The sequence below is a fragment of the Dryas octopetala genome, chromosome 5, assembly GCF_963921425.1.
Source record: "Dryas octopetala chromosome 5, drDryOcto1.1, whole genome shotgun sequence".
In the NCBI taxonomy this organism is placed as follows: domain Eukaryota; kingdom Viridiplantae; phylum Streptophyta; class Magnoliopsida; order Rosales; family Rosaceae; genus Dryas; species Dryas octopetala.
The window spans coordinates 10,896,043-10,907,986 of NC_141370.1; the positions used below are offsets into that span (position 1 = coordinate 10,896,043).

Consider the following 11,944-nt stretch of genomic DNA (forward strand, 5'->3'; position numbering starts at 1 on the left):
TTATCTCAATGAAAACGGTTTAGATCACAGATAAAACTCAGTCGAGTACATCAACTTTTCCAAAAAAATTACCACGGAATGTATAAGATATGTAATGCTGTAAATAGATAACATTTACTTTGAAAAAAAATGGATTGTGTATTGTAGGCATGATCTTAAAACTTTGTATCTGACTGCTGACATTATTAGCGGTTGAGAATAAAGCTCAGTCAATTGAATGAAGTTGTTTAATTAGTATCAAACTTGACATAAAGCCCTAAAGGTCAAAAAATAGTCCGTGTATAAGGTTAGACGGTTGGGAATTGGGATGCGATAGCGGCAACATCTTTTAGTATCTAATTATCTATCTATCTTTTTTCTTTTAAATTTCAAAGGTAATGAGCTGAATTATGAAGTCAACGACTCAACATTATGAGAGACCATCCCTTCTTCTTCTTCTTCTTGTAATCTAATTATCTAATTATTAAACAAACAAATAAACAAACCCAACATTCCAAAATTGCTTTGGCCGTTAACCGAAGCTCCGAGCCACTGTGAGCCCGCTGGAATTAATCAGAATGAAGGCGTTGATGAGCAGTGCGATCCCATGGCAAGCACCGCACCAGAGACCTCCTAAAGCTGGAGTTGGACTTGCTTCTTGCTCCAGGTAATACCTATTTCCACACTCTCCACGCACATACACACAAATGGTGTAATTCTGTAACTGCCATTTATTTGATTCACTTTTGTTTTGTATTTTTTTTTTTAATTCAGGGTTAATGGGGCATCGTCATCTTCCTCAGAAATGAAGTGAGTTGTTTTCAATTTAATCTTCTACTTCATTTCTTTCAACGACTTTGATCTAATGGATGTACATTAATTTCAGGGTACAATGTCTTGAAAATGCAGAGGCCTCTCAGTCTCAGGTTGGTAGTGAGAATTAGTAGTGATAATAGCACTGGTGATTGATTGTGTCTTTAATTACTTTTTTGTGCTGAGGGTTTTGTTGTCTCCGTGCAAATGCAAGTCATCCAATGCTCAGGAAGCAAAACAGTCCTCTATTTGGCGACTCTTCAGTGAAGCCCAGAAGAGTAAGTCCGAGGTCCTCAACCCAATTCATGTATTTTCTGCTTTATTTTGTGTATTCAACCTAATGCTGAGTGACATCCAGATATTATGCACTTAAACCAACATCGTCTTAAGGCCGTGGAAGATTTCAATAAAATAAACAGTGAAAAACAACAGCTGGTGGATAAGATAGAGCAATTGGAGCTGGAAAAGCAGGCTGCTGTTGAAAAACCTCAAGGTACCTTCCTTCATCACTTGCTTTTTATTTCTATGGCTGAATTAGTGAATGGTATTACTTATATTCTGACATCGGATATTTGATTCCTCAGATGTTCTTAGTTCAGTTTTGTTTGTTGCCTCATTACTTTATTTTTTTCATTAGGACATGGGGTTATGTTTGATTGGTTTTGTATTGATGTTTCATTGATTGAAATTATTCATGTATATTTGTTAAGAGTTAGGACCCCTTTGATATTTTGGAGGCTAAGCTATACTTTTGGTGCGTGACTCCCCACTTTAGTACTAATGAGTAATGGTTAAAATTTCAAAAAATTTATTCTTATAATTTGCTAATGTTTTCAACATGGTCTAAATTTAGAGTCTTTCTCATTGGTTGATAGAAAACATGAATTTCTGTTCTAATTTCATCTAGAAAGAAAAACCAATGTGACAGAAATGTGGAATCGGTTCATGATGAAGGGTAAATTTGCTTACTTTTTTATTGTACAGAAATGTTAATTTGGAGCATTAAAAATGTTAGAACTTTAAAGGTAAGTTTATAGAATTACAAGGGTAAAACTGGATCTGAACCTAAATTATAGGGATTTAGGTGTGTATACCATTATGTATACATGTAATGATATCTTTATATTTCACTTGAGTTGGCAAAATTTAAGACAGTGTTCTAGATCATATTCGTTGGAAACGAAACTACTCTTTAGATGAGAGTTAAAGTTTGATAATTTCCTTCATCTGGTGTCCTGTAAACCAGATAGGCTATCAAGTTGTTGGGTGCTACTCCTTCGGATAGACTCAATGGTCCTCACTGGAATGATTACTACAGGGGAGGCATCTGACTTGAGAAGGGTGGTCATGGATCACAAAGTTAGTGTAGCTGAAGTATTTAATAACACCCTGCAGAAGAGTAATGCTGAGCTTCTAGCAGAACTCCGACGCTTCTCTGCGAGAAGCAGAAGGTAAAAGTGTTTACCAGATTTAACAAATAAATTTGCTTTATGTTTTGGATACTTATAAAATAATGTACCAAACTATGTTATTGTGTAAAGATATGGACGTACTGAAGCATGTTATGTTTTGCTTCATATATCTAATTTCACTTCATGACTGGGGTTTTCTGCGTTAATTGGGAAATTCTCAGTTATGTATCTCTTCTAAAATCATGAATTTTACTACTTATGTAACTCGTTACATCCATGATCTTATTCCGTTTGCCACTGTTTCCAAACACTGATGTTATTTTTTTTTTCTTTAAATTTAGGAATGGCTTTCACATTGTCCACATATGTACCGAAATGGCACCATTGGTCTCCGTTGGATCTTTGGCATCATATGTGACAGGCTTGTCTTGTGCACTACAAAGGAAGGGGCATTTGGTGGAGGTGATACTTCCAAAGTAATTATGGGGTCTCCCTTCCAATTTCATTTTTTTTTCTCAGAGTGCTTGCCAATGGAATTCATTGATGGGACATCTAGTTCTCATTTTATTTTGTTAGAGAACTCGATGCCAAAAATGATTCTATTAGTTTGGGTAGAAGATCATAAGTTGATAACTAGAAGAGAGGAGTAAAACTATGACTATAACATTTCTTTAGTGAAATCTGTTGTAAGTATTGGCAGGAGTATTCAACTGATATATCTATCCTAGTGTAGCCCAGGAAATCTCCTAGGAAACTCTTGCCTAGTTTAATTAGCCACTGATTGAAGAGATAGCTACACCCTGTATGTTCACCTAGATCTGTTCTTTGTCTATAGGATCTGAAGTACCCTAGACTTGTAGCATACTTCATTAGCTTTGGATTGGGGTCATGAAAATAGATAGTCTGCAGGGATGCAGAATATGAGAAACTTGGGAATTGTATTACATCGTTGTTTTTAAAAATGTCATGATTTAATATAATTTTTCTTACTGAGAAAGAGAAGGAAGGGTCTAAATTGCTGGTTTCTTTAAAAGACAGTTTGACCAATGTCTTTTGGTACACAAAATTGTGCATGAAATGAAAGGGCTTCATTTTGCATAAGTTTCCATATACTATTTAATCATAAATTTGATAGAAAACATCACATTACTAATTGATTTCCTAGATGAATTTACCTTATAATTAGGTATTCAAGCTTGGACCTAGATGAAGTTCAAGGGCTACAAGAAATTGAGGCAGAGTCTTATTCATATTTTAATGGTCAGCTGCATGGAAACAGAATTTGGACTGGGTAAGTTTGAGTTGTTTCTTTGTATGGAATATTTATGGTTGCTTTTGAAACATCTAGTTTGGTAGTAATAAAGGAGAAAGAAATTAAGAAGTGACCTGAAAACTGGGTTGCACATGGTTCAAATCCAATGAACCCAGTTTTTATCGGTCTTGGGTATATATGTAGGTCCAAATCCAATGAACTCAGTTTTTAACTTCTAATAGCTCTTTCATTAGATAAGGACCCATGCCATTGTAGTCTATTTGCTCAAAAATACTGTATGTTTCTTACTTTATCTACTCATTATGCAGTGTTGTCCATGGCATTGGAGTTACTTTAATTGAACCTGTATACTACTCATCATTTTTCAATCGTGAGAGGGTATATGGCTACGCAGATGACTTTGAAAGGTCCGTAGAATCTTTTTTAATCACATTTTTAACCAATGTGGTTTATATTTGGGCTGTCTTTGATGTCATACATGTGTTCTGGTTATTAAAGTTTTTGGTTAAACACACTAATGCCTCTTGAACTTTGACCGGTTTCCGATTTTGGTCTCTAAACTTCAAAACTTAACAATCAAGTCCTGCAATTTTAATTGGTGTGTTTGGTAAGGACACAATGAAACATCCATTTAAAAACTTGATGGAACAAGGGAAACTCTGTCCATTCAGGTGCTACTTTTACCTTCCCACTCCTAAACCCCTCACTTTCCCGCTGTTCCATTTTCTTCCCTCCCACTCCCCTCTTTCTTCTTGCAGTACCCAAATTCAAGTGAATCATGTTGCTTAAGATATAGATCATGTGCCCAACTTACATATCTCTAGAACCAGGAATCTAGAAGTTGAGTACCTGAATGGATAAAATTGTCCTTATTCCTTCAAGTTTATAAACAGATATTTCATTTTGTCCTTACCGATCAAAGTGCTTGGGGAATTAGTGTGTTTAACCTTAAAGTTTTTAAATTTGAGTATGAAACTTCGCTTGAAGTATGAACCAGGAAGATAAAATTATAAAGGGAAAGAGTTTGATCTGTCTTACCAGAACGTCTTGGTTTCTAAAGCCTTGAAAGTATGTTGTTGTTTAACCTCATAAAAAGTTTATTACATCTAGAGTGGCCTTTTGGGTGTACACCATGCCTAACGGACCAAAATTGTTAACAAGTTTTATGTTGACTAGATTATTCCCAAGTTGATGACATGGGAGGGTAAGGGATTGTCAAATATGACTCAGATTTTTATTGCTTTCTTTTTTATTTTTAAAAAAGTACCTCTGGACATTTTTATTAAAAGAAAGAGAAGCAACTACAGAATACAGGATGTATACCCATTGCTCTTTAATACAAACTAAAACTAAAAATGTATACAAATAAAATCCACTAAAGAATAAAACGAAACAATGGGAGTCCTGTGAGACCACTCAAAAGACCATCTCAGTGGCTGAGCCCTCATCTCCAACATACAGTTCTCCGCTCTTTGAAAATCCCTACTATTACTCTCAAGCCACAAGCAACGAATAAAATGGAGCCACTTTCCCGATGGCCTTATCAGCCTTGTTCACTTCACAAATCTACCAAGACCCCAAAAGCTAACTGTGCAGTGAACCTTAGATAACCCAATAAAATCCAAGCAAAGAAAAGTTAATACCGGAAAGTTCCCTAACCACAAGGACAGTGAATGGGAAAATGAGTCAGACTTTCTTGCCATCTTGCATAACATTTATTCTTCAAAACTAAACCTCTTAACCTCAAATTGTCAATAAGTTAAAATTCTCCCATGAGAAAAACCAAACGAAAGCCACCTTTAATGGCACATTAGCACTCCAGACCTCCCTCCAGGTCAACCTATGGTAAACCCAAAAGAACCTCACATAAAGATCTAAACTGTAAATGGCTTGGAACCTTTGAAAGACCAGCCAACCCCATCCTCTCAAAAGTCTGGGTGCATTTTTGTTCTAATTCTTTATCCTTCTCTAGCATAGCCAGTCCCTCAAAAGTAAAAAACTTAACTATTCCCTTATCTCATTCTCAGAACTGTAATTTTTGCATTAAAAGGAGTGCATTCCGTTCCTGACTTGTTTAAGTTGCTGAGCTACTAAAACATGTTTGTTCCCCTTGGGCATTGGCCTATACTCATGAACATTTACTAAGATAAGAGATTCCTAAGATTAACCTTTGCTTAAACTTTAATTTATAAAGAAATCTGGACGTATAGTGGGGTATTTTAGCTGAAATTATCTTATAAGACTAAAGAAGTACCGTCTTGGAGGGTTTTTACTTTTTAACCATTAGATTCTTTTGGGCATTTGACTCTCTTTGTACAAGAGATGATCTAAAATTTGTGGTGCCAAAGGTCAAAATTTAAGACCTTTAATTCTAATATGGTGTCTAGCTGTTCCATGAACAATTTGTTCTATGATTGTTTATCTGTTTGGTTCATTTAGGTTTACCTATTTCTCTCGTGCTTCATTGGATTATATTATAAAATCTGGAAAGCAGCCTGATGTGATACATGTCCACAACTGGGAGACTGCTATTGTTGGGCCACTTTTCTGGGATATTACTGTTAAACAGGTGCAACTTTAAAACTGCCTTTCTTCTCAGGATATTAGATACTTTCAATTGGCATGCAGTAGTTTTGCTTTTTCGACTCATCGTTAATCTTTTCCCCTGTTGGTATCAATAGAATGCTATGTTGGCAGCCTACTGTTAGTTTTACTTCTCTATGGGGAGGAACTTTATTTTTCTTTTTCCACTTTAACCTTTATATCAATGTTCATTTTCAAAGAATAAAATTATGAGTAATTAATTTCTGGCTGACCCTTAATGCAACTTGTAATATATATTGTTAAGTAGAAAATTATTGTTGGCCTATATCCTGATAGCTTAAGCTTTTGAGAATACTAGTAAACCGACGAACTTTATCATGGTATCATAGCATTTGAATTCCTGCTGTTCAACCTCCCAATATTAAGTTGAATTCCAACATCTTGGGTTTTAGTGGTGGAAAGAGGCCTGCATGTGAAGAGGAGTGTCACAATATAAATAATTGTTAGCCCACATCCTAATAGCTTAAGCGTTTGGGAATGTAAACCAACGAACTTTATTATATATATAGGGTAATGTTCTCTTTCTAAATAGTTGGCATGTTATGTTGCCAGACTACGAATCAAGACCACATAATTAAACATAATTCTACCTAATCAATGATCCCAATTCACAACGTGGCATCATAACATGCCGGACTACCTGACAAGAGAAAATTTCCCTATATATAACATATACGCATATACAAATATATGATGTGTGTTTGTGTGCAGTAGTGATCTAACAATTAGCTAAGTGCACACTACCTTGTGTATCTCAGCTGTTTATATTTAATCTAAGGATTAAGATGCTATTACATAACCAGTGACTTAACTTAGCTGCTTATTAAGGCTCAAAGAAGGAGGCATCCTGTTCTCTGTATGTAATTAGTGGGGAAATTCTCTGTAGTATTTGAATTATGGGAAACCTGTTGTAGTTGGAAAGATGGAATGGGACTATGATAACAGTTGCTTACATGGTAACATGGCTATTCTATATTGTACAATTGGCACTTTGCTTAAAGAAATTTGGTGAAGGATATGGAAAGGCAAAAATTTATTTGATCAACATGGAAGACCAAACTAAATACCTTACATTGTCCATCAGACAACTGATGGCATAGGCTGCTTTGGTTTTCTTTACATGGTAAAAATTCAATTTGTTTTAATGTATCATGTATCTAGTTTTATATCTCTCCCACTCCTGGTTGCTGGTTAGAGAAAAACAATTTTTATTTTTGGTATGGAAATTATTTTGATCATGTAATTGTTTTTCCTCATATATAGGGACTTGAGGGTACAAGAATTCTATTGACATGCCATGACCTAAATTCGCAGGCAAGTAGCCATACATATTCCTTTCTGACTTACATGTTCCCATGGGTTCAGTTGATTATGCTTTGTGTTTTAATACTCTAGTGTCTTGAGCATCCGGAAAAACTAGCATTGTGTGGACTTGATCCTGCTTCGCTTCACCGTCCTGATCGTTTGAAAGATAATACTAAGGCACATCTGGTTAATGTTTTGAAGGTATTTACCATAGCCTTCTTCTCTCTATAAGGCTTTATTTTAGCTAAACCTTTCATCAAAGATGCCTTTTCATTATATTTCTAGCATTCATGATATCTTCTGTCCCTTCATAACCTCCTTTGAACATCTATAGAACACACTAGAATCTGTAAGTCTGTAACAGTTGATTCTAGTAAGACCATGAGTTGAATTTATGTGTGTGTGTGTGTGAGAGAGAGAGAGAGAGAGAGAGAGAGAGAGAGAGAGAGAGAGAGAGAGAGAGAGAGAGAGGTACCACTTTACCTTAGATGGAATGCACTGGATACATGTGCAGCGACTTTTTCCAATTTTGACAATATAAAAAAGTGGGGTTGGATTTGAGATTTTCCTTTTTTTCCCTTGCCCAAGTTTGATATCGAATGAGGAATGCATTACCAGCCTTGAGACTTTGTTGAACAATCTACTGTTTAATCAATATCAGGGATATCTTGAAGATTCAAATGAGAATCATTAGATTCATTTCAACTGACAACTAGGCAGAAATTGCATCAGTTATGAAGTGATACAATATGTATGATTGTGAATGAAGGCCAAGTCAAAAAAGTTCTAATTATTTTTGGAACAGCTCACAACCCAATGAGCTCTAATTCTCGTTTTTACTTTTGCATTTCATTCCCCAAAATTTCAGATTCTATATAGGGAAAAAGGTGGAGGGGGGGCATTGCCATGATGTCCTAGTTTCCCCACCTTGTTCATTTATCTAAAATTATCTCCCACACTGAAAAGTCCCTTCGTTATAGGAAGCTCTAGTTTCTCATACATGTCCAGCATAGATTGAGGTTTCATTTTCGGTAATTTCGCAGGGTGGAGTTGTTTACTCCAATAAAGTTGTCATAATGTCATCCATACTTTCAAAAGGCAGGGTTATTCAGAGTCTGAGTCATGGGTTGGATCCTACCTTAAACATTCACAAGTAAGTAGTCAAACGTTCATGCAGGTTTTTATTTTGTTTTTAAATTTAGTTTTTGAAGTTTCACCCTCTGTTTCCATTTTCTTGCAGGAACAAGTTGATTGTTGCCCCTTGTGGATTTGACAACTCGATCTGGGATCCATCCAAGGACAACTTTCTTCCCCAAAAGTATAGTGTCGAGGATATGAAAGGGAAAGCAGTTTGCAAAGCTGCATTGCAGCAGCACTCTGGGTTATCTGAGCATGCTTCTACTATTCTTGTACGTGTGCACCTGGGGTTACCTGAGCACCTAGTTTTTTGGTAAACTTGCATTTGATTTTGTTATGACCTGTTAGTCTTGTAGGTAAACAAGTTGCCATGTCGGTGAAAAATAATGATGAAAATCGAAATTCTTCTAGAGATGTGTGTGTTTGTGCATATTTTGTTCTTCTATGTTGCTTGTTATGTTGAGATTTATATAATATATGCATCTTAAAGGCATGTTCAGTAGTATTAGATGTCTTGTAAGTATTTTTTGTTGGGGAGGAGTAGCTTATTCTACAAATTTCTTATTGCATCATTTTTGATTGTTAGTCCCTTAATGTCTTTCCATTTTTTAGTTACAAGTTAAACTTAATTGTCTTTGAGAAGCTAATTTAGGGTCTGGGACTGCTTTCTCAGGGAAGCATTGTCTTCAGAATGACTAACTTTATTTCATTTATATATATAAATATATATATATATATATTTTACTTTAGTGAATTGAAAAGGCGTGGTTTTATACTTGCTTCCTGCTTTTTACTGGAAAGGTCACCAGTATGTGAATAATGTTTTATCAGATCGGAGGCATCTTCTCTGAAGTATCAGTTGTTGATATGGAGAACCTGAGGGCGGTATTTTTGAAAGCTAGCAAGAGCGATGTACAGGTTGTTTCTTCCCCCTTTTTTTCTTTTCCTATCAAGAAAATGAATGGCTTAGTGGCTGGGACTTACTAAACACCCTTACTAGTAGATGTGACAAGGGTAATTTCAGAATGAATTGAAAAATAATGGTCAATTGCTTGATAGAAAGGGAAGAAGTGACTAGCCACTTTATTTAGTAAAACTTTCTGTAAATCATCTAGTCTGTAAGTTTCTTGTTATTCCAGATAATTTCTCATGGATGTGATTGTTAAGTGTCTTCCTACAGTTCATCATCATGGGGATTAGCAAGATACCAAGTGTAAATGAGCTGGGATTGTTGCAGGAACCATTACAGGTATAGGCCACATTGCCTCTTGTTCACTGCATTTCTTGACATTGTGTAAATTGTCACAATTTGTGGCAAAGCTGCATAGGACTTTGCCGTTGTCTTTGGATCTTTTTTGTTTTGAGACAAGTTTCAGCAAACCTCATTGTTTTCAAATTAAATGAAAAATGTAGTTATAATTATTAGGTTCATAGTAACATGGTATTTCTTTGTTGTAAAAACTAAAGTTTTTTCATCACTCCCGCTTCACCTCATATGCAACTTATAATATATATTGTGTTTGCCTATGGCTGCAGGATGAAAATGTACGATTCATAAAAGGATATGATGAAGCACTATCACATTTGATTTTTGCCGGCTCTGATATTATCTTATGCCAATCTTTTCATGATCCTGTTCTCCAAGTTCCAGTTAGTTCTCTCTCTCTCTCTCTCTCTCTCTCTTTGTTTTTTGTTTCCTGTTTGTTCTCTCTTAGTTTTAATTTTATTTCTTTTATCATTTTACTGAGGAAGTTCTAGTAAGTTAAGCTCAATGCTATTCCAAGTTATTACCTATATGAAACATGTGCTTTTTTAGTAGGTTCAGTGAAGATGCAGCATTCATCCATTTTACAGTCGTACATCTTTACATAAGTTCCCACACATAACAACTTGAATAAACTCAATTTAAAAGGACTTCAGTCTAGTACATAGATTCCTTGTTTATAATATGATGTTCTTTAGATCACGCCTGACATCTCTGCTATGGCTATGGTCACTGGTCTTCTTTACACGATGAACTGTTTTAGAACTCTCTTCCATGTCATCAACCTGTGCACCTCTCTCTCTCTCACTCTCTCTGTGTCTCTGTTGTCACTATACATGTTTTTCTTTACATGATTTCATATATATTTTTCCTTATTTGATCTGAACTTACTCATTTATTATCTCACTACTGTAGCTAAAGGCTTTAAAGTATGGAGCTGCTCCAATTGCAGTAAACTCCAACGATCACAAGTTCAGGTAATTCTTTTTCCGATAATTGTACATATTTGTTTGTACTATTCTCATTTAAAATGATAATCATACATGTCTGCGTTTGCAATTCTAATAGGAACTCTGTAGAACATGAGTATGAGACCACCAACTTCTCACATTTCATCGACTCTACCTTTGGAAATATGTCAATAACCGAAGCCCTGAACAAAATTGTATGTATTTCTTTAAAAGCCATTACATTGTCATATTTTCTTCTCCACTTCATTATCATCAAGGTGCTAAACTATTTGAAATTTGTTCTCCTGTCTTTTTGAAGGAAAACAAGCCATCGAACTGGAAGAGGAAGATAATGGATGCCATGGAAATGGACTTCTCATGGGATGCTGAATGCTGTGACATCCACACTTCTGCTTACACAGCCATAAAGAAGTTGTGAGGCTTTTGTAAAGAGTACATGTAAATACGTGTACAAAGTGCGCATGCATATAGCTCTATGTAGATTGTAGAGTGCTTGGGTCTAGAGATGTTGTAGCACTATTTATTAGGTTTCTAGTCCAAATAAGGATCTGCGGGTGAATAAGAAAACTTTGTTTTGGACTACATGGTCCTAACAATAGACCAGGGCTCCTTGCTGAATCCAATGAGACCTTTGTATGTGTAGCAAGCTAACTTTAGCACAAAATAAGGGAAAGAGTTACAGCTTTACAACTTGGATTTCGTGAAATTAAATGGTGATGGGGCTGCCCTTCGAGATGGTGACTGCTTTATTGATGGGTGGTGTCTCTAACAGGGTTGGTGACTTTGTGGTTGGTGTTACAATTTGTGTTTCATTTCTTGTCCTTGAGATGAAAGCTTGGATTGTTATTTGAGATCTTTAAATGACAATGACTGTTAGGCTTGTTGAAGGCGCTTTGGTTGAGAAAGTAAAGACCTGTCTTCCATGATTCAATCTGTCTTTTATTAATATACCCTTGTGATTGTCATCGGACAACGCATCTTTTTTTGTTAAGCATGCGCTTGTGTTTCTTGATTTTCATGTTTGGGTAGATGATGGCTTCATTGCCTATGGGATGCATTCTTGGATGTTCATCATTCTTGTATAAATAACTCTTCTTATTTGCAAAATAAATAAAATAACTTCATACAAGTTTATCTTATAATATATTGACTGATGGAATAATTTTTGAGCAAGTCTTTCAATAAC

At 35.6% G+C, this 11,944-nt stretch overlaps 1 protein-coding gene across 2 annotated transcripts; it reads left to right on the top strand.

The window, feature by feature from the left end:
- Positions 1–401: 401 nt before the first annotated feature.
- On the top strand, positions 402–11,912 carry LOC147284226 (UDP-Glycosyltransferase superfamily protein). Of its 2 annotated transcripts, XM_086244162.1 has the most exons (20): positions 406–646; positions 754–789; positions 866–905; positions 1,007–1,070; positions 1,151–1,285; positions 2,039–2,243; positions 2,546–2,680; positions 3,391–3,495; positions 3,786–3,884; positions 5,917–6,046; positions 7,345–7,395; positions 7,477–7,587; positions 8,430–8,539; positions 8,627–8,795; positions 9,355–9,441; positions 9,704–9,772; positions 10,060–10,173; positions 10,703–10,764; positions 10,856–10,952; positions 11,057–11,912. In XM_086244162.1, the coding sequence occupies exons 1-20, from the start codon at positions 558–560 to the stop codon at positions 11,174–11,176; spliced, it is 2,028 nt and encodes a 675-aa protein (XP_086100288.1). In that variant the 5' UTR covers positions 406–557; the 3' UTR covers positions 11,177–11,912. The 2 variants fall into 2 exon arrangements, with proteins under 2 accessions (XP_086100289.1, XP_086100288.1); XM_086244163.1 differs by lacking the exons at positions 10,703–10,764; positions 10,856–10,952; positions 11,057–11,912 and adding an exon at positions 10,340–10,573 and having other exon boundaries at positions 402–646.
- The last annotated feature ends 32 nt before the right edge of the window (positions 11,913–11,944 follow it).